Below are 22,094 nucleotides of genomic sequence, written 5' to 3' on the forward strand. Positions count from 1 at the left end.
AGACTGAGGGATTTGCTGGCAGACGTTTGAAATCTTCTCGAAGATTCATCCCAGTGTGAGGTCTTCCCAAAACAAACCGTCTCTGTGGGAGGACCTATGACGCTCACTCTGTATTCAGAAATGTATCAAATTTGCTTTATGCTGTTTGGTGAACATCCGACAGAACCATGAGTGCAGACTTATTTTTAGTTTTTTAAGCACGGGTAGCCCCAGTGAGAGATGACCCCTTAACCCGGGCAGCATTGGTGCAATGATCCAACTCAGTGAGCTACTGTGTACAGGACCATGTTCTGAAAAAGTTTCAAACATTGAAGCATTTTATAGAAAACGGTGCTGATGAAATTAAAGAGTTTGTATTCAGAAATGGTAGTAGAGCTCGTGATTTGCCGGGAGGTGACTGTCTGTGAGCGCTGAGAGCGTCTGGGGTCGAAGCTGGTTGAGTCTGGTGGGGCGAGGCGTGAGGCAGATGACATTTTCCGTTAAATGACATCTCTGAGTAAACATCAATAAATAAAATGGGGTCACGGAACGGGATACAGCGGGAGGTGAAGGAAAGATGAAATTTATGTAGCCACTTGGGTACTGTGGGGGGAAAAATAACCTTTTACAAGATATTTTTTATGAGAGATCCGTCTGTGAAAGCAAAGCAGGCAGCTGGAGCCATCCGATAAAAACGAGTCGTCTGACCCTTTTAGGCTGACAGAGTGGAACCATAACAATTAAGGTTATCAAAGTGATGGCCGCTTCCTTTGACATTTCCTGTTTAATGTAGGCATTTCCTGACTACAGAGACCAACAGAAGCTTAAGTGGCTTTTTTGTTAATTACTCACTTCTACACTGTAGCTCACCACATCTCTGCCTGTCTGTCTGTCCCACAAGAGGACAGAATATTAAATATGCAAATACCAATGGTCAACATCGATACCTCTGGGGAGCAAATGACCAGTCAATAACAAAACCCTTCCTTGGCACGTATCCATGGCGACCATGTAAACAGTGTATCTTAATGGTAGGATGGGACCATGGGGCAAGGGGTGGAAGCATCCCATCAAGCTGTTGGCCACAGACCAGCCAAACACTCGCCGCTGCACAAAAGCAGCTCTCCTTCCTGGTGGGAGTTTGTCACTGTCACACACGCAGGCACCCTCATGAATAATCATAAGCCTGCAGATGACTGATTACTTGTGTATCTGGATATCCGGCGAGACAGAATTAGTCAAATATCTGAGTGAGCCAGGGAGAGGGAAAGATTTCAGCAACTTTTTTTTCTCCCACTGACAGCCTCCTGCCAGCCTTATCATGAAGCGCTCGTGACAAGTGATAAGTGCCTGCATTCACCGCTTGACATCTTCTGTCTCTCTCTGGCTTTCAGTTCTCTCTCTCTCTCTCTCTCTCCGCTTCCCCCCCCGCGCTCTTCTTTTTTTTTTTTTTTTTTACTCCTCTTCGTAAAACTTTAACTTTTTTATCGCCCCCTCACCCTCCTCTTCAGCACTCGAAATACATTCTAAACAGCTTTGAATTCTTCTTAAAATGCAATTAAAATTAATTTGACGAGTCACCATAGATGCCTGCGCAACAAAGACGTCCAGGGGAGGACAAGCACACACTCACCCCTACATGTTTCCAGTGCCACATTTTTCCACACAAAAATACAGACACAGACAGACACTATATAAAGTAGTGTGATGAGAGAATGTGAGGGGAAGCTTAAATCCTTGCAGGAATCACAGCCATGCCATATTTCTCTGGGCATGCTTTACACCCAAAAACGCCACGGGTCAAATGGGACGGCATCTGAGGTCGCCGGCACGTGGCGGCTGGCAAAGAACCCGCGTGAAACCATTTGATTTCCCCCAATATGTCACATGAACGCCTCTCCACAGGGGGGGGGGGGGGGGGTGGACCAGACGTGGTTCAATCAGCTGCCTTTTGTCAGAAATGATGCAGAGGGTGAGAGGAGGAGATGGGAGAGGAGAAGAGGTTGGAGAAATGGATGTGTCAAAGACTGATGCAAGCTTCCTTAGAATGACACCGCTCGAGCAGTGACAGATTTAGAATTCACTTTTCACAGCGCACATAAGTGGGTGTGCATGAGCGTGCACGAATCTAAGTGTGTATATATGTGTGTGTATGGATGGGGGTCATGGAGGGGAATCAAAAGATTTGGGGGATCTTTAACTACAGGCGACACAGTGGCGAAAGCTCTACAACAGAGTGTTAAAAGCCATGAAAGCCAGAGAGTTCAAGGAAGACTGACTCCTTTCTTCCCGTTTTCCTGTTTCCAAGAGGCAATTTCGTGTTGAATGTGAGATCGGCCCTGAGGAGGGAAAACTTGCTTGTGTACCTGGGTTCAACAAGCCTAGAGGCAAGGACACACAACATATGGTGTGTGTGTTCAGAAAGGTTTGTGTGTGTGTGCGTTTGGTTAGACACGTTTGAGTGTGCGCTTGTTCGTATGTGTCTATGTGTATCCTTGCTAGTGCATTTGCATCCTTGTTTGTGTGTGCGCATATATCATCGGTTGTTGGTGTGTATGTTTTGTGTGTGTACCATGTGTGTTTGTGTGCGTGTTTGTGTGTGTGTGTGTGTGGGCGTGGGCAGGTTCATTGGCTGGGCACATCTGTGATCACAGGCTGTTGTTGACTCCAAAGTTATAAGCCTGTCCTCCGAGTTTGTGTCTGTCTCTGGCTTTCATCTCTGATCCCCTCCAGTGCCAAGCTGCAGGCCCAAACACAGTGCAGGTGTCGTCCCCCTCCCCCCCTCCCCCCCTCTCTCTTTCTGTCTAAATCCTATTTTCCTCCACGCCCGTCTGTCTCCTTATCGTCTGCCTGAAAACTTTCTCTCTTGACCTCGTCCCATATCATGCGCCTTCAACTGTTTATCAGTTTCTCCACATTTCTCTGTGTGTGCCTGCCCCTTTGTCGGTTCATATTTATCCATCCTCCTTATCCGCTTCCCCTCAAAACGTCTTTTGATTTCAGCCATGCCGCCCCTGAAAATAACACTTTGTTCTCTCACTGACCTGCCTAGTTAAAGCTGCACTAGGCAAGATTTTTATGTACAAATACATCCATCCTATCCGCCTACATCTCAAATTGGGGCTGTAACAGGGATGAGCGTCCCTTCCCCCTAAATGAGATGCCGTAGATTCACCCTATTTGCCCAAATTAAATCCTGGTGTCGGGTATAGTCACTGGTGGGAATTCTTCTCGGCGCACAAGAAGTGAAAAATCGAAACTTAAGCACAAAACACAAAACTTTCTCCTGAACAGCAGCAAGCGAGCGCTCTGTCTAGCGAAAGCAGCAGTGCTGCTGCCAAAAGCTTTTTCTCAGCATCTGCACCCTCGCCTGCCACAAAAAGAGGACATTTGGATTTGAGGAGTCTGCAGTTTACTGACGTCATGCTACATGACTTTTGGTAGTGAGGCCCTTCAAACTTTTTGGTAGGGAAGTCCTTCAAACTTTCCAAAATCCAAACAGTTATAACTTGTATTTGGGGGCGCCAAAGTGCGAAGTTTCGTGGTTCGTAAACAGTGGCAAAGCTGTCCTGGTTGCAATCACCAAAGGCCTTCTCTCTGGTTCTTTAAATAGAGACGTTGCCTGCTGCTTGGCCTGATTTAGAAAGGATTAGAATGGGAAGCGAGACGCCCAGCTAAAGTTGTTATACTGACTATTAGAATAGTGATGGAGGCTGTCGAGGGACGCAGCCAGGTATTATCTATTCAAATGGAAGAGCTAACGCCGTACTGAATGTGCAATGCGCAGGTGAAACACCTTGAATTTTAATATACACCGAGGAGCAAATCGGCAGAAAGAAGTTCCTAATGGGGAGCGCAACGCATGAGGTACGTGCGAGGAATACACATGCAACCATAGGTACCTGACCATCCGTGTGTGATGCATGTGAGAGGTCACAGGAGATCACAGCTCTAACAAGAAATGGTTGAGAAGATTAAGGTAATAGATTCTCCACGGGAAAAAAATGTAGGTTCAAGATAAGGGTCTATTTCAAATACGGCAGACTTTTTATCTGCATGTGAGAGTGCAGGCCTTCTTTTCTCTTGCTATTTTACAGTCAACCCGCTGGCATTTTTGCAATGCAAAATTAAAAACGTGAACTCAACTTCATGCTGTGCACGACATTTAGTCGATCCACCGTGAGGGAGACGCAGGTGGAGTTGAAGTTGTGAATAACGATGTGAGAGGTTATTTGAATATATAGGTTTTACCTCATTGTTCAGAACTGTGTGACCTCTTGGATATCACAGCCATAACATCATAAATGGCTGGTGAGGGATGTTTGAGGTAGGAGGTATTTTGTGGACATTTTTACAAACTACACAAACTGTACGGTTCTAGCTGGAATCTCACAGATCTAGGCGGTAGATACCAAAACATGTGGGAAAAGTGTTTTAAACACAACATGAATTTGTACAGGCAATACCCATTGATTCCTCAGGCTTAACTGCTCCAAAACTACAATAATCATCCGACTATGCGGACAACAGCACAATCATGCACACATACACACACACACACACACACACATAAAACAACAAACACAATTTATGCAGAAAGAGTTTACACAGAGGCACAGACACAGTGGTCCAGGGCATTTCTTGCCACTTACTTGATGTAATATGGAACCTTATTCTGAGAAACTGCGCGTTGCCAGGGGAGCTGTACAGAAGCTGGAGAGAGAGAGAGAGAAAGTGCAAACGGTCAAAATCAAAACACCATCTGAATAAACGCAGCACGACTTAACATGCAGTACAGTAATCCAATTTAGCGTTTGGAGCTCGCCTTTAAATAATTCTCACGTCTAACACTTCCATAATGGTATACTGTAGGCTAGTTGTATAAATAAGATTCTTACTGTGCATGAAATTGGGAAAAAAAAAAGTAAATTGGTATTGCTGTCTCAGTAGAAAGAGGGAGTGGAGGAGGAGGAGAGGGCAAGAAAAAATAAAGAAAAAGACAGATCAAAATAGACAGATCTAATGCCCATATTTGCAAAAAGGTGCCACGTCCCCGGCATAATGTGTAATCTTGGCAGGTTTCATTATGAGAATACAAGATAGAGGACAGAGTGAAGAGAATGGATAAGCGATGAGATCTTCAAAGACCGAGGCAACCCGCAGAATGACAACTTGATATGATATGAAAAGCAGCTAAATGTAAGACTTTAGTAGCTCTCAAGAGCCATACGGAGCAGAGTTGTTGCTTGATTTATTGCCCTGCCGCTTCCCCTCCTCGACACAGCCCTACGCACGGGTAGAGAGATGAAAAGACAGTAAGAGAAAGAGATTAAGAGAGATTGAGAGATACACTAGATGGATAGGGAGAGATAAGAACGCGGTACTTTATTGATCCCCGAGGGAATATTAAGCTAGTAGTGTAATGAGAGTGAATGCGTGATGGAGTAGATAGTGTCTGTGCCAGGGAGATGAAAGAAGAGACAGAGTGGTGTTTTGTCTGCTGCCGTCGCCGAGCTCCCAGCATGCTTACTTAGTAAATTTGTGTCTATTGGTGACACGGCGTAGCAGCCAAGCTTCCCACCTGCTCAGAATCACACACCCGTCCATTTTCTGTCCGTGTCTGAGAGCCAGCACAGGCAAATCAAGTGGAGCAGAAAAAAACCCCCACTAATGGCCGTGTGATTATACAAAATGACGATAGAGAGAGGGAAGTAAAGCGGACTGGCTGCTTCGTTTAATGGTCATACTCCTGCATTTGTCTTTTCCCTCTATCTCTCTCTCTCTCCCTTTTGTCTCCAACTCTCTCTCTCCCTGTTAATGACCACTCTGACGGGAGAGGAAGTGGAGGGAGCCAGTGGAGAGCTGTAATTAAACCCTGCATTATTCAAGAGTAAAGTGCCTCGTCTGCAAACCAAACTGCCTTTGTGCGTGTGTGTGTATGTGTGTGTGCGTGTGTGTGTGTGTGTGTGGATGTCTGTCCACTCAGAGCATGTATGACTAGGTAGTATACAGAACCAAAACCGTGGAAAAATGGAAGACGGGAAATGAAAAAATGAGACGTACTGTAACTGAGTGGAAACAAACTGAGCTCCTGAAAGTTTCCCAATTTCCTAAGAAAAGTAATTGGCTCCGTACTCACTGGAGAGGAAGTGCTGGGAGGAGGGGCCGAAGTCTCGGTGGGCTTCCTGAAGGAGCTTCAGCCGGTCCTCCACTGCCACCTTCACAATGACCAGACAGACAGGACACAAGACAGTCAGCCATAGAATCATACACATGTATATAGTACTGTGCAATGGCCAGAGTTGGGGTCATGGTCGGGGTAAAAAGGTTTTTATATCATATCTTGAATTAATTTACAGAGAATGAATGCTATATCATTAAGCGCTGAATAGCAGTGAACTGGAGTGTATAGCATTGTACAGAAATTATATAGCATCGTTGAATAGCAGTTAATTGAGTTAATTGAACTGAAGAGAATTTACCCGAACCCTCACAGTGAAATGCTGTACATTATGGTAGTTCCATTATACATACTGCTGGAAAGAGAACAAAATCAGAGCCATCATTCAGCAGTGTTTCACCTTGGCCTGAAGCGCATCCAGTAAAACTTGGGGCTTACAACAATAGCACCGTGCAGGTGTGAGTTACAAACCACACACACACACACACTCTCTCCTGTGCTCCTACGCAAGCTGTGTATTGACCTCTCCAGCAGTGCATCTGTGTCCTACGTGACTGTCGGGTTATTGTGCTGCATCAGGCTGACTACCAGGATAATATTGGCAGTCTGTGCTACTGAGACACACACACACACACACACACACACACACACCAGGCACTATGGTGGGCAGATAAGGCCCCTCTACACAGGGAGCAAGAAAATGGGCATAGAATGGCCAAAAGCCTGGTTTCCTTCTGCCCACTAATGACTATTATGGTCACTGTCCCACAGAGAAGAAGATGGGGGCTGTCTGCATATGAAAACCAAATCATCAAACTACACAGTCAGATTCGGCTTATTAGAGAAGATTTTGCCTTCCTGCACACTGAGAGAAAGAAAGGGGGAGGACAAGAGAAATGGGTACAATATGTGCGGTCTATTTCTCTGCTCAGTCTCAGTATCTGAGTTACGGTCATTCTCTAGGGCAGCGCATGTCTGTACATGGGGAAAATCACAAATTGGCCCATCTGCACAGTTTCACTCTGTGCCCCCACTGTGACACTGTGTCCCCACAGTGTCACAATTATAAGAGGCTGATTTTCTACTTTAATTTTCTTCCCAAGATTTCATTTTTATTAATACATAACTCGTAAATACTGGAAATGCGTGCCTCCATGCAAGGGAATTTGAAACAGGCTCTATACAAATGCAATGTGACTTCGCTGCACAATTTTCCACCGCAATGTCTGCAAAGATCACAGTCCATCTGTGGCTGCCTGCTGTCCTTTAAATTGATGCCATCACAGCTGGGCTGTGTGACCTGTGCGTCCTCCTCCTGCCTCTGGTCACCTCGGGTAACACTGACCAGCCGGGCAAAGCAGAATAAACGGGGAAACCCAAGGAGGCCGTAATTAAAGAGAGAGATACTATCCCACTTCTCAGCACCCATCTCTGGCTATCTGTTGGGTGTCCATGGTTGTGATCCGAATATGCATCACACTAGACAAGCATTTAGAAATACTTCTTGCCACTCTTTTGACCAGACAGGAATTAAATTGACATTAGGGTTGGGCTCCGTTACCCGGTTACATTTTGGAACTGGTTCCAAGTTAGCAAAATATTTCCCAAAGGGGATTAATAAAGTGCTATCTTATCTTATCTCATCTTATCTTATACCCAGATTCGTTAATACCCAAATCAAACGAATCCTCTTATTGACCCCCCCGGCCCCTTGCCAATGATGTCATACGCTTGCATCCCCAGTCCCCATTTCTCAGTTTGTTTGTCAACATTTGAAAGCATGGGCACCCTTCTCAGAATTAAATGAAAACACTGCGAAATCTCAAGAGCGATGGACAAGTGATGTGTTTTTGATATTTTGTCCTTTTTTCCCAAACAAATTATTGAGGTTCGATAAGGGATTCGAAAGGAATCAGATTCGATAAGAAGATTTGATACTGGATTCAGATTCGCTAAAATGCTTTGGAGCCCCTACCATCGTTGAGATAAGTTAAGGTCTAAACTTTGTGACTTCGACTACATTGACCTACAATATGTATTTGACGTCTGACAAGGACGCAGTGTAAAAGAACTGAGGACAAGACCTCGTTTGATCAAACAGAAACATGTCTGAGAGAATTTTACACAACTTGCACACTTAAAAACACTGTGAATTTGCACATCGGTATGCGCTTGTATGCATACAAACTTAGGAGGGAATTCACCCGCTCACTCGCATGGCAACATCCCGTCTCTTCTCACTGTCTCTGGTGACTTGTTAAAGAGACTTCTCCATGGCTTCCCCCCCCCAGGGCTGAAACATGCCCCGCTCCGAGAAACGCTCAGCGAGTCCCGCAGAGAATCAGACCAAGGCATTCAAGTGGGTGGAGTAGCAGCGAATGTGACTGGTGTGCTGTGACAATAGTGTCCATTGATGTAGAGTGACAAAGTGTCGCAGTGAGCACAGAGTTGTGTTCAAATAAAACAGATACACAGGTAGAGGGACAACTCTCAGTCCCTTGTGTCTGGCTGACACAAAGTAGAATCAGCATGCAGACAGAGAGAGAAGAAAAAAAAGAGAGAGACTGAGAGAGAAAGATAAAAAAAGACAGGCAGACAGAGAGAGAAAGAGGGAACAGGGGGAGAACAGATAAGGATATATTAAAGAAAGCATATATATATAAGCAAATACAGACAAAATGCACCAGAATGAGAAGTGGCATAGAAAGAAAGAGAAAATGAGTGACTGGTTTGTCGTGTTTGTTCTCTTTTGTTTTTATCTGCCCTTTGTTGCTTTGTAAAGCACTTTGTCACAAATTAATTTTGTGCAAAGCAATTTCTAAATGAATTAGCCTTGATGAGAATATGAAAAGGTAGACCGTCACAGAGGAATGAAAGGAAGGTGTGGGAAAACACAACCTAAACATGAAATCTTACAACAAGGAGAAAGTAACAGTTGTAATAATCAATCAAAATAGTTTGGGGGAAGGATTCAAAGCGTGGCCCCTGCAATCTCATCATCATGTCGAGTCCCCTGGGGCAACTCAGGCTCACCTGTAGCAGTTTCCATCTCATGTTGAGCTGGTCCAGTTGTCTGGAGGCGGTGGAGGACAGCTGGACGTCCAGCGGCGTCAGCTCTGCAGAAAGCTCATTGACCAGGCGCACATCCTGACGCAACGGGGCGACCTCTTCTTTAAAGGCCTGGACAGAGGGGAGTGGACGTTAGGATAAGCAATTATTAAGTGAGTAAGTATCAAGTTGTTTTTGCACTGAATGCCTGTTATCCACCGTTTGTCTCAATTGCTGCTTATCTCTCTACATCCTTTACAATCTTTTTTTTAAATTTTTTTTAAAGATTTATTTTTGGCATTTTATGCTTTATTTTGAGAGATTTAGTGAGAGAGAGACAGGAAGGTATGGGAGAGAGAGCGAGGGGAGGACATGCAGCAAAGGACCACGGGTCGGATTCGAACCCGGGTCGCTGCGGGAAGGCCTGAGCCAAATGGTACGCGCCCTACTCGGTGAGCCACCAGGGTGCCCCATCCTTTACAATCTTGACCTCATAATTTCCACTTGGGAGATAAATCCAAGTTCTTGAATTCAGATGTGTTGTAATTCACATTTCAAGTGCCTACTGTGCCTGTCAACGGAGACTTTATGCCTATATACTGTGCCTGTCACATAGTGGGTAAAGAGGATGTGCTTTCATGGTTGTAATGTCACATATTACTAGATAGCTTTATCTGTGAAGTTGGCCCCTATATTCGATGGATATTAAGTGATATCATCAGCCAGACTGTCTGCACAAAGTGATGCCATGGGGATACAATACATCATGATCTGTGTGGAGTAATAGATAGTTAAACTAATGCAATAGTGAGAGAGAGGGGGGAAACGCTTCTCCTCATGTAACCTGAACATCCTGAGTTGACTATTTTATGTCTGTGCCACTGTTTCTCCTCTCTCTGACACTCTCCCTTTCTCTCTCATTCTCTTTCTCTCACTTCTTCCTCAATTGTTTGATATATAACGGGACGTTTTTGTTGTTTTCATGTCAGTAAATGTGCTGCTTGTTGTCTTGGCCAGGTCTCCCTTGGAAATGACACACTCAATTTCAATGGGACTAACCTGGCAAAAGGGTAAAACGGATAAAGAATAATTCAATCAAGTACAGACTCTGTACAGCCCCAATGGTGCATTTGTGGCGACGACTTATAGTTCTGAACATGAAAAGAGGAGTGTGGGAATTGTGTGAGAATTTGCAGCTAAGGTGGGTGTGACGAGTTCAAGTGAAATGTCAGGCTTTCTTCCCTCCTCCTCACCATGGTCCTCTCGATGTGGTCCTGCAGGGAGTCGATCAGCAGGTCCCCTACAGGCTGCCAGTCGACCTTGGCCTCCTCCGCCTGGGTCAGCCTCAGGTCTAGCTGGTCCATGGAGCTCTGCAGCTCCTGGAGCCGCTCCAGGGCTCGCTCCACCTGACTCTGCCAGCCGCCCACATGCCCCTTCAGACGCTCCCAGCGCTCCCTCACCTCGCCCGTCTGCTTGCGGATGGCCCGGGCCACGCCGCGCGCCTTCTCCTCCGGGGTGAGGTCTGGAGGGGGGAGAGACAGGGACGGAGGGAGAAATGTAGGTAGGGAGAGAGAGGGAAGGAGACAGGTGGAGGAGGAGCGAGGCGGTGAAGGGAGAGGTAAGAAGAGCAAGTGGGGAAAGGGTGGAAGGGAAAGAAGAAAGGAAAGATGAAAGTAACAAAGGTAGAGATGGAGAGAAGGATAGAGGGTGAGAGAGAAGAGGAGGGAGGAATAAAGGGGATGGAGAGTGAGAGGATAGTTGTGAGGCGGTTAGGATGGGTTAAAGGTGACATATCAGAGGATGCAGATAAATAGAGTGGAGACAAGAGGAGGAGGAGAAGGAGAAAACTGTCCCCCAGCCGAAACGACCCATTTAAACTACAAAGGCAGATGTGCAGCTTTTATGTGTTCTAAGCTCTTATCTCTCTCACAGCACGATTGTGATTGAATTACCATCTTCATCTGTTACAATGCTGCTCTCTTTCTTTCCCTCTCTCCTTCCCTCCCTCCCTCCCATGCACACACCCAAGCCAGGCTCTGGACATCTGCGAGACAAAGATAGCGCGTCATGCAGATACGCAGTGTGACAGTATCTGTCGTTGATAATGAAGAATGTGAGGTACAAACGAAATGGGAAAAGAGGTCACTCAATTCACTGGCGCAGACAAAGCAAGAGACTAAAAGAGAGAATTTAAGACAATCAAACTTGTTAAGATTTCAGATCAGTGTCACCCTAAGAAATCCCATATACACTGATGAAACAGCGCACGCCGTCTCTGATCTTAAATCAGCTTTTTATCTATTTATACAATGAGATGACGCTTTGATATCCGTATCAAAGATCACAGACAACAAGCCAATCAGTCTGAGCTCTGAAGTCTTGCCACACCCCGTACACAGCCCCTTGGGTTGCTTTAATTATTTACACAGTAGGGTTTTAGTTTGAAGGGAAATGTGCTGACTTAACCAAGACTTCCATGCTTCATCCGAGAAGGACAGAGACAGAATGCTGAATTAGTGCTGGTGCTAGTCTCTGAGACTGGTGCGAGCAGCGGTTCAAAGTTTAGTGGATGGTATTTCAAGGGCATTCAACCTCAGAACTGGGGCAGATCATGCCTAGCTTTTGGATCAACCTGCTTAGAGAACCAGAAGACGTTTCAGATCAATAGTAGATTGACTTTACAAATACTTTCCAGCGATTAACCTAAACTTTTTGGTACTCGTATGTCCTGTATGACAAAGCCCACTCACTCATCTGGTACTCCAAGCTGGTTAAAAACAGGCTCCAAAACTTATTTGCAAATACTATTTGACCTAAGTCTGCTGAATTGACTATAAGTGCTTTCAGACCACTGAGGTTTAATATTAGCTCTCTTTTTATTAGAGCTTATTTTATTAGATTACAGCCAAAGAAGGAAGTAGAAAATGCACATCAGTAGTAGGTAATATGGACCATTAGTGCTTAACATTTCCCAATTTAAAATTCCATACGTTTTCCAGACCTTAACTTCTTGACATTTTATTTAAGAGCTCAGTATGATGGAAGCTGATAGTGGCTGGGCAATAAAATGCTGACTAACCCATAATGTAAAACTAAAGATTGTTTTTCAACAACAAATATTGCAAAATGTGAAATAATAATTGGTTTACAACTACATAAAATATAAAAGGACAATGTATTTCTATACATTTACAGACTTTTTTGTGCCATTTTTCTTGGAAATGATCACATTCAGACTTTGAATCCAGAATTTCCAGAAACCTGTTGAAAAGTGAGTGGTATGAGTAGTTTCTGTGGTATGTGGTAGAGAGTGTGAACAAACCAGTCTTGGGCTGCAGGTTCTTGCGTGGCTCCCCGGGGCCTTCGATGGGCTGGTCAGCCAAGAACATCCGGGCCTGGTCCAAAGTGCTGATCACCAAATGCTCACGCTCCTTCAGCTCCGAACAAAGCACCTGCAGGGAAAACACAGGGCAACGGGTTAGTTTGAGTCTGTATGACACAGTTAGTATTAAGTTAGAATTAGATACCACAAACAAACTCTTTTCTCAGTAGTCACTGTAAGACATTTTGAGTTTGTGTCGATCATGGTAGCTGAGTGTGAAAAAGACTGAGGGCTTCAGTGTGTTATCCAGACAGTCTGACAGTAATTTTTTCCAAATACTTGAAGACAGAATGAGCCATCTCTATGAGAAAGTGAGAACATTTTGTAAAATCATTCAGTGGAGCTCATTTTTAAAGTCACACTGAAATGACAAATGACTTTTTTGCATACCTATTTGACAATTTATGCCAAAAATGATTAAAAAAAAAAGTATTTTATTGCATTTTTCTATCAAAATCTCAATACTCTTACTTCCAGACAAAAAGGAAAAACTTTAGTGGTGAATTGCAGCACATAAAAATTCCAACCAATAAAACCATCACAGATTTTTTAACAATCCCGCCCCACCGCCCCTCCCATCAAATAAAACTGCCTCTCTCCCCAACTAATATCCCACTGGTTTGCACTCTTCCTGTATTATCCTAACCCAATATCCTGTTTCAACAGGAAATACATCACATTAAGGAAGCAAAATGTTCTCAAAATGTGGTTTCATTGTGACTTTAAGAGATAATTTGATGACATTTTGTTTGTAGGTATGTAGATATCTGACTGTCGTCTCCTGATCAAGTCTACGCCAATGAACTCAAGGTGAACCCAGCGTGTTCTGAACAGTGTGTTGTATCCAGATTGCCACCCCCCCCCTGCAGAAATATCTAATAATCACCCAATTCTGCTCTGGCTTTCATTATATTATAAACGAGGCACTCTTGATTAACTTACACGCACATGCACGCATGCGAACGGAGGATAAGAGCAGATGTTTATGTTCAGGTTATAGATGCGATAAACAACACTATCAGCGGCTAATTAGACGATAGCTGCAGAACAAAACATTTTGCCTGGTGTTCCCTTATTAAAAGGAAGACCATGGGAATGAGGTGAGAGAGAGAGAGAGAGAGAGAGAGAGAGAGAGAGAGAGAGAGAGAGAGAGAGAGTGGCAGCAGGAGTGAGAGCGATGTCAACGGAGCAGCGATTGAAGGCGAGAATGCAGGGTCAAATGAGGCGTTTCCTCGGGGTCGGCGTGAAATTAGCTGAGCGATCCACAGAATAAAGTGGAACGTCTGGGCGCTACACCCCTGCAGGCATTATCATTACAGAGTCAGCTAGTAATACCACATATCCTGCTCAACCGCTCACAGACAGGCTCACACTGCAACAGAGTACAATCTACCAACACACACACACACACACACACACACACACACACACACACAGTCCATTGAAGATTTTGAGGGTCACTTTCTTACTCATACTCTCCCCAACGTCAACTACTCAGCCATACCGGAGCACAGCAGGCAATAAAACTGGAGTAGAGAGTGAGAGGGAGTGAGCGTGGCATGTACCAGTATAATTATTCTTGTTTTAATATAAGCGCGACCCCGGGGGGACTTCGATGCCTATCGGAGTGTGTGATTGCTTTGTGAGGAGACGTTGTAGTTCGCGATGCTGTGAGGCAACTTGATTAGATGGGACGGCTAGCTTTGATAAAGTCTCACACTTATCAGACAAACAGAGGAGTTGAGGGAAAACGAGGTGCCGAAAACGATGACGTTTTTCACTCTTGCACACAACATTGCCCAACATCGATTGAGCGGTAGATGACTACATGCTGGGTTGAGTGAGATGGGTTTTTAACTTTTTTTTTTATTATTTAAGACCACGTGTTCATTTTGCAAGCGGGGTGCAATAATGATTGAGGGGAGAAATCTTTACTCCTTGCACTTTATAATTGAAAAGTTTTGGAAGAGATAAGAAAAGAAAGGAAAAGTAGAGTAGGAGGATGGGCAATAGCAATAACAATCCAAGAAGGCCAATAACACAGGCCTTGAGATGGGCACAATCCTCCAAAATGAGGTTATGAACTCAACCTTGTTGTGGTTTCGCCTCCATAAAAAAAAAAAAAAAAAAAAAAAAGCGTATTTTTAGAAGAGCAAGCTGCTGTAAAAGTTGAGTTTAGATCACTGCAATGACAATTTCACACAGCCACCTCTGGCCAAATGTACCCTCACGCTGAAATTGAGCCTCCTGCTGAACACAAATTAAATCACCCCCGCTAATGAATGGTTTGCTCCGTACCAATGATTTTCTCCCAGCTCAAACGGAGGAAACGTAATCGACAGGTAGCTCAGAGTGGGGATGTTCATAGATAGGGACCGAATGAGAGGAGATAGAAGACGAGGAAAAGATGAGTGTATGGGAAAGAGAGATAACAATCCAGAGGTAGAGAGAGAGAGACAAAGAAGCTACAAGGACGACGACTTGTAGCAACCAAGAATTTGGTTTCTAATTCTCAGCTCTGCACACACAGATGCTTTTGTTTAAGGCTTTAGTAGGAATTGGATTAAGTGTGAAGATGTTATTTACTCGCAAATATTCTCTGCATATTGCCTGGATTTTAGCAACTAAAAATAACTTCCACAACAGCTCTGTAACGTCACTACATTAGAATCTTCCTGCAAATTACAGATGCGGGCACCACAAGCTGAGCTGCTTTTACACTCATTCATGCTGATGAATGCTCACACTGCTGCCACTAGTACTGGCTGGTGCTGGTAACTGCTATACCTCCTCCTTTGGTTCTGTTCTGTATGCAATCTTGGTAGTTTATATATATGTAAAATGTAAAATGGAGAGGGAGAGAGAGAGCAAATTCCCAGAAAGTTTGCTTGACTTCACTGTATTACTTTAGTATTTCAATAAATTCAATATAAATTTATGACACCAGTGTTCTCTCAAAAAACGTCTGAAAAGGTTAAGTGGCCCCAAAGAGGGACAGTCGAGGCTGGAGAGGGTTGTAACCATAGCAACACAAAGTGCCACCTACCATTAGCCCTGTCATGAACAGCATCTGTCAGTCATCCAGCCCCTAGGTAGCCTCCAACTTCAGACAGACGCCAACACCAAAAACCTTTCCCCTATACTCAAATCTTTTCAGTGAAACTTCAACAAGTTCAGATTATCACAATGTCACACCAGGACACGCGTTTTAGAGGGAGCACAAGAGCTAAATATCAAACACATGTACCTTGTTCAAGGGAAATAAAACTGCTTTTATTTCCATCAAATCCCACCTTGACTATGAGTGATAAGGCAAGGCTGTCTACGTCAAATATAAAAAAAGGGAAGGTCTTCGCTTTGCTCTTCTCCTTCCCCTGCTACACTTCTCTTTAATAGTTTTTTAGTACCGGCACAAGTGAGAATGTGGTCTGGACTTCTATGGAGATTTGAGAAGGTCAAAAAGAAGAAAGGATGCAGGATGTGACGCTTCAAGGATGACATTTTCTCTCTTGTCAGTCCCACAATACTTATGACGTGTATCTTGTAGCTGTGAGCGATGACGGTGACCTTGGCTGTGTGTGTGTGTTTGTGCATCTGTATGTGTGGTTGTGTCTGTATGAGGGTGTGTCTGCGGGTCCATGCAAGTGTGTGAGAGTGTGTGGTGTGTGTGGCCGGGGTAGCAGAGCAGACACTCTTATCGCCATGTGCCCTGTGCTGTGGAAGCGATAAGATAGCATCACAACACAGCTACTTTCAGTGCTCCGCCGAAACCTCCCTCTTCCCTCTCTCAAAACCCGGCTATCGCAACCTCTCTGCAATTTTACCGCCCTCCTCATCTTCTTCCAGGAGCAAAAAAAAGCAAAAAAAAAACAAAAAAAAAAAACACATAAGCCTCCCAAAAGGACCACTATCCCCCAGCTCTCAAAATTTGAAAAGACTTGACACAATTTCAAGGGGCCTCAACAATATAAGCTGACAAAACAAGAAAAAAAAATAGCCTGCCATACATGCCCAAGGGAGCAGAGGCTAAGAGTCCGTCTGGGATTCTCCTGACTGTTACCTGTACTGATCCCACTCCCACTCCTTTCAATCAAGCTCCCTCATGTGCTACACAAAAGCTTAGGGAGCTTGTTCTCCGTCTATTCTGATAAAACACAGCTAAATTACATTATGTTGTTTTGCTTTGAAACTTAAAGCAGGACTGAGGCGCAGCAATCTGTCAGCACTATCCCGCTGACTCATTATGATTCGCTTGCAAATAAAGGAAAAAAAAGAAAGGGAATTAACAGGTCTATTTTTGATGTAAGCAAAGTTTTAAGCTGTTGCCTTCTGGGCCAAATGACATTTTGCAACAGCATGCAGATGAGCAGTTTATGAATGAAGCTCAGTGTGACTCGAGGCTGAAAATCTGCTGGCTCCTTCGCGCTGGACGTCCACCGTTAGCTTGGAAAGGCTAAAGCTAATCATAGGGGGTTGTTGTCTATGCGAACTGCCACAGGCTGTTCCAAGTTGAAGCTACAGTATGCTGTCTGTATGACATGCTCCACTAATCTACTGCCCCCAGCCTTGGCCTCTTTAAAAATACCTACAGACTGTAAAATGTAAATTATAAAACACACAGTTGCTGCCCTCAGTTATGTTTGAGGCTTTTGTAAAGTACCTGATAAATGTATGACATACTGTCGCTCGACAGTTGATTTAAATATTAATGGGAAATCACTTTGTCGAGAACTGCATTGCTCGGTGGAAGAAATACATTGCATTATTATTCTAATTTTTTATTCAAGATAAAAGATGTATTGAATTTTTGCATTATTTTTAATCACAATGCCGTGTTCCTGCCAAGGCAATGGTGCACAGTGATTTCAGAGCAGCTAAGATGTGCTGTTAGGCACAACATTGTGTTTGTTTCTCAAACAACAAACTTAGCTTGAGCCAACTAAAACAAAGCCTGATCCAGCCAACATGGCAGACAGCACTGACAGTCATGACGCACGCCGACTCCAACATCACGCAACTCCTGACCACGAGAACTATTCCATGGTGAGGAAGTAGAAGTAAACAAATTAAAAGTTACTCAAAGATAGGCAATTATTCAAAGTGAGTCAAAAAGAGTCCTCTTCTAGGAGATAAGGCCCAGTCCAGCACAGCACTTTAATCCATTTCATTTTCCTTTACGACCCGTCCGTCCAGGTACAAATGGCGCTAATCAATCATGCCGACAGCATGATTAAATTGGCTTAGTGTGGCGGATTATTAGATTCACTTTGGACAGGCTTATTATATGCCAGTTTAGCATGCATTATGTTGAGACTAGTGCAAGGCTAGCTTTGCAGAGCAGACATTGATAAGGAGTAAATAGTAGGTTTTAAAAAAAAAAAAAAAAAAAAAACAATTACTTTTCCTGTGTCTTCAATTTTACTTTCTCTCCGGAACATTTGGAGGCGCTTTCCAAAATTACCACACAGGACTTTTCCTCCCAATGAAGACAAAAAGCCAACTGTTGCTGAAAGATAAAAAGAGTCATTAAAAGTGCCCACAAGCACTTGGTCCCTTGTTCGCTCTTCTCGCCCTAAAAGCCGTTAATTTAATAGAGCTGATTGATGAGTTTAATCAGTTGGACGCTGACGCAGGCCTTTTATTGGATAATTGAATGTGCGATTAATAAAAGCTATTATGGCCATATCAGCAGACAAAAACACAGACGCAAATCGATACACGGGGGAGGGGGTAGCAAGAGGCCACTCAAGACAGATAGGATAAAACCCCTCCCTCTCACACTCTTTCAGTCGCTCCGGGGAATCTCCAAACAAATGACTGTATTCAGGCAGATGGGGATGCAACAGTTGTGTTAGAACCTCGAAATCCTGGAAACAATATCCGTCTTTTCCTACCTCTGCTTCCCTCCCTTCCTCCACATGTAAATCTCTCTCCGCCCTTTTCTTCCTCATCTCTCCCCATCTCATTTTGCCTCCTCCTGTCAGCCTCTTCCTGTCCATCACTTTCTCCTTTGACTGTTCACACCACTCCTTCCTCATCTTTTTCTGCCCTTTGATTCTTTAATAACCGCAATATCCGTCGTTCTCTGTTGGGCTAAGTGGCTTAGCTTACCTCTTTTATCTCTCTGAGTCTCCCAGAAAGAAGAGAAAGAAGATTTTTTTCCCTGAGCCTTCCTAAGCCTTCCCTACCTCACGGCTAGAAATTTCCATATAGCTGTACACATCCCCCCCCCCCCCCATATCACTCTGACAGGGCGGCTGATGTGCATATGAGTGAGTGAGCGAGTGAAGGAGTGTATCATGCACATGTGGACCTGTGTGCAAGCATGAGAGTGTGTGTGTGTGTGTGTGTGTGTAAGCAAGTAATAGAGTATGACGTGTTCAAAGCTCCAGCTCTTTGTGCCGCTCTGCCCCTCATCCCTCACAGGGGCGGCAAGACGTCCAGGCCAATCTATTAAGAATACAGAAGAGAAGGGGCCAAAAAAAAAAAAAAGAAAACTTATAGTCAAAATGAAAAGTGATGCTTTCTCACTTTCAACTCCTCCGTTCCATTATTCACCAATTCTCTGCTCTCACAGCCCCAGAGCTAGAGACGGGGAAGGGAATGAAGGGTAGGTAGGGGGAGAGAATGAGGAAGAAATAGTGGCGGGGGAGAGAGAGAGAGAGAGAGAGAGAGAGAGAGAGAGAGAGAAAGAGAGAGAGAGAGAGAGGGCGGACCTCTAAAAGGCGGAGACCAATAGCGGAAGGGACAGGACAGGGAACGACAGAGCGAGATAGAAAAGCTGAAGGGGGGTAATGAGAAAAGGAAGGGCACGGAGGAGATGCGGGAGGATTGTATTCTCCTGTGGTTATTGTGTGTTCTCAGGCCCATTCCTTATCTAATGGAGCTTGTCTGATCTGCTGGGCAGAGGCCCGTCTCTCCCTTCCGTCAGGTGTTGACTACGAGACGCGGATCTCACCTCAACGTCCTCACAGAACCTGAGACGACAGATTTCGACCGAGCCAGAGAGGCGTTCACCGCGTCATGGTTCAAAAATACACACCTGTGTCCGCGCCCATCCTTGGAGAACACACCCGTGCACAAGGACACGTACAGTGCGTACACACAGATCCACAAATACACTTTTTGGACTTTCACACACACTCATTACAAGTATGTAATGGATCTGTGTGTGTGCACGCGTCTGGGGTGTGTGTGTCTGTTGTGTTTACTCTCGGGGCGTTTTAGGAGAACAAAATTATATAGTGTGGTGAACGGGACGCCAGAGAAACACATTACGATGTCAACAGCAACAACAACGGCAGCGGCGGGCGAGCGGACCGGGGGTAAACACTAGCCACGGGCTGAGTCATCTATCTGAAAGCAATTACACGCCAATACACTATCACAACCAGTGGTTACGATGAATAATACGGTGCGGAACGCTGATGACAAATAGCAGTGATGACAAAGGCGTGAATGGGACGGTACAATGGAGGTATTGATTGCTGGTTAGAATAAATAATACGGTGTGGAATAAGGATGACAAATAACAGTGATGGCAGGAATGAAATAGATAGTACAACGGAGATATCGACTGTGGTCATCATCCTGATTGTGTAGTGATTTTGATATTGATCATGAACTCACAGGGTGGTCATGGCACTGACCGTAGTAACACCGCTGAGTATTAACCATGGAAACATGATGGACTGTGTTGTAGTTGTGGTTAACTGCTCCATCCTGTAGTTTTGTTGAATGGACCAGAGCTACAGCACTGACAGGGCAGTTGGTCATTGATGCTAATTAATGTCAGGGTGATTCCTGCTCCTGCTTCACAGTTACCGTAAGCTCTTGCAGTATCAGTGCCGACTATCCAGTGGTCATGTTGCTACTAAGTTTATTCCTAATGCATGAACACTGGCTATAGTACTATCACATACTGTGCAGCAGCTGTCTGGGTTATTGACCTCGGTAACTGTGGTCATGTTGCTTCAGTCCATGTTAGCAACACTTGTCATGGCCACAACCACATACTATACCATGGCTGTGCTACTATAGACCTTGGCAGCAGTGTTGGTACTGTCCATGTTAGCAACACTGCCCATGGCACTGTGTGTTTACAGCTATCTGCACATATAAAAAATCTAAACGTCAAAGAAGAGAAAAAAAATCAAGATGATAAAGAAAAAAACAACTGAACTCGAGAACAGATATGAAATGACAACTCAATGTTTAGGACAACTGAATAAAACATTGAGGAAAAGGGTGCGATGAATTTTGTTTAGCGTGGCGGGGACATTGCCTGCGGCGACAGTGCGTACCGTGCAGTGGTTCTGCTGCTGCAGCAGGGTGGGCACGTCTCCCCCGATGGGCATCTGCTTGGCCAGGTCCTCATCCTTCATGCAGATCCACCTCCACAGCTCCTCCAGGAGGCCCAGCAGACGAGACCAGCGCTCAGCACTCGCCTCCAGGTGGGCCCTGCCAATACGCACCGTCCATTCAAACCGTTAACATATACAGAGTATACTGCCATTGTTCAAGCACAAAACATTACAATGTAGGGCTGAATTTGACTAAAAACTCGTCTAGGGATTTTATTGACAAATCAAACAGTCCATTTAATAGGCATATCTGTAAAATTGCTTCTCCTACATTATGATACATGCATGCAATAAAAAACAACAAATTTAGATCTAGTGTTTATCAGTATAAATATTGCACTTATGTCAGAGATGTGCTGACATTTCCAGGAAACAGTTCATCTAAAAAGTTAAAAAACAAACTTGAAAATGTGTTTATCGACTAAAAAAAAACTTTGATTAAAAAAATATACATTTTTGTAAAAGAGTCCAGAGTACAGAGTTCCCTGCTAATTGTGTGGGTGGTAGTGTGCGTGTGATATGTGTGTTGATAAGCACTTTTGTTTTGATATTCTCCTCTGGGCATAATCTGAACACTGGGTACAGAGAGCTCCTCTTGCTGCTCTCTGTGTTAGCCTTAATTACACATGTACTGTAATTAAGGCATAATGGGCTGTATACAATCAACCCACACAGTGCCAAACACACATACAGACACACACACACACACACACACACACACACACACACACACAGAGCTGACAGCTCAGCACTAGTCATCTCCTGTGGAGATACAGTAAATAAGCGGGCATTAACAGTGTGTTATAGGGCTCCTTTAGATAGAGCAGAGATTTCAAATATCAGCTGTCTTCCTCAATCATGTAGTTTTGCCGCATTGCTGTTGTCCTTAATTATGTTCCTCTGTCCTTCCCTCCTCTGTCTCTTTCTTTCTTCCTTCCTTTCTTTTTCAAACAGGCCAATAAAGACACAGACAGGCGCACACACACACACACACACACACACACACACACACACACACACAGCTCTCTTTCGTCTTTTGTGCTCCTTCAGTCTTCAGTCCAGCCTGTTATGTCTGCACAATTTGACCTTGACTCTCTCCCATTTATTCCTTTCCACTCAAAACTCTAAACTCTTTTCAAGT

At 44.3% G+C, this 22,094-nt stretch overlaps 1 protein-coding gene across 1 annotated transcript in view; it reads right to left on the reverse strand.

The window, feature by feature from the left end:
- utrn (utrophin) overlaps positions 1 to 22,094 on the reverse strand; it is a 146,484-nt gene that overhangs the window by 45,656 nt on the left and 78,734 nt on the right. The window contains 6 exon segments of the mRNA XM_071530212.1: positions 4,632 to 4,692; positions 6,119 to 6,197; positions 9,194 to 9,340; positions 10,462 to 10,730; positions 12,531 to 12,660; positions 20,894 to 21,050. Coding sequence (XP_071386313.1) covers positions 4,632 to 4,692; positions 6,119 to 6,197; positions 9,194 to 9,340; positions 10,462 to 10,730; positions 12,531 to 12,660; positions 20,894 to 21,050 — 843 coding nt within the window.

The sequence above is a fragment of the Centroberyx affinis genome, unplaced genomic scaffold (assembly GCF_046629955.1).
Source record: "Centroberyx affinis isolate AG114_WGS23_722 - 3 ecotype Tasmania unplaced genomic scaffold, CSIRO-AGI_Caff_v1 ptg001901l_1, whole genome shotgun sequence".
In the NCBI taxonomy this organism is placed as follows: domain Eukaryota; kingdom Metazoa; phylum Chordata; class Actinopteri; order Beryciformes; family Berycidae; genus Centroberyx; species Centroberyx affinis.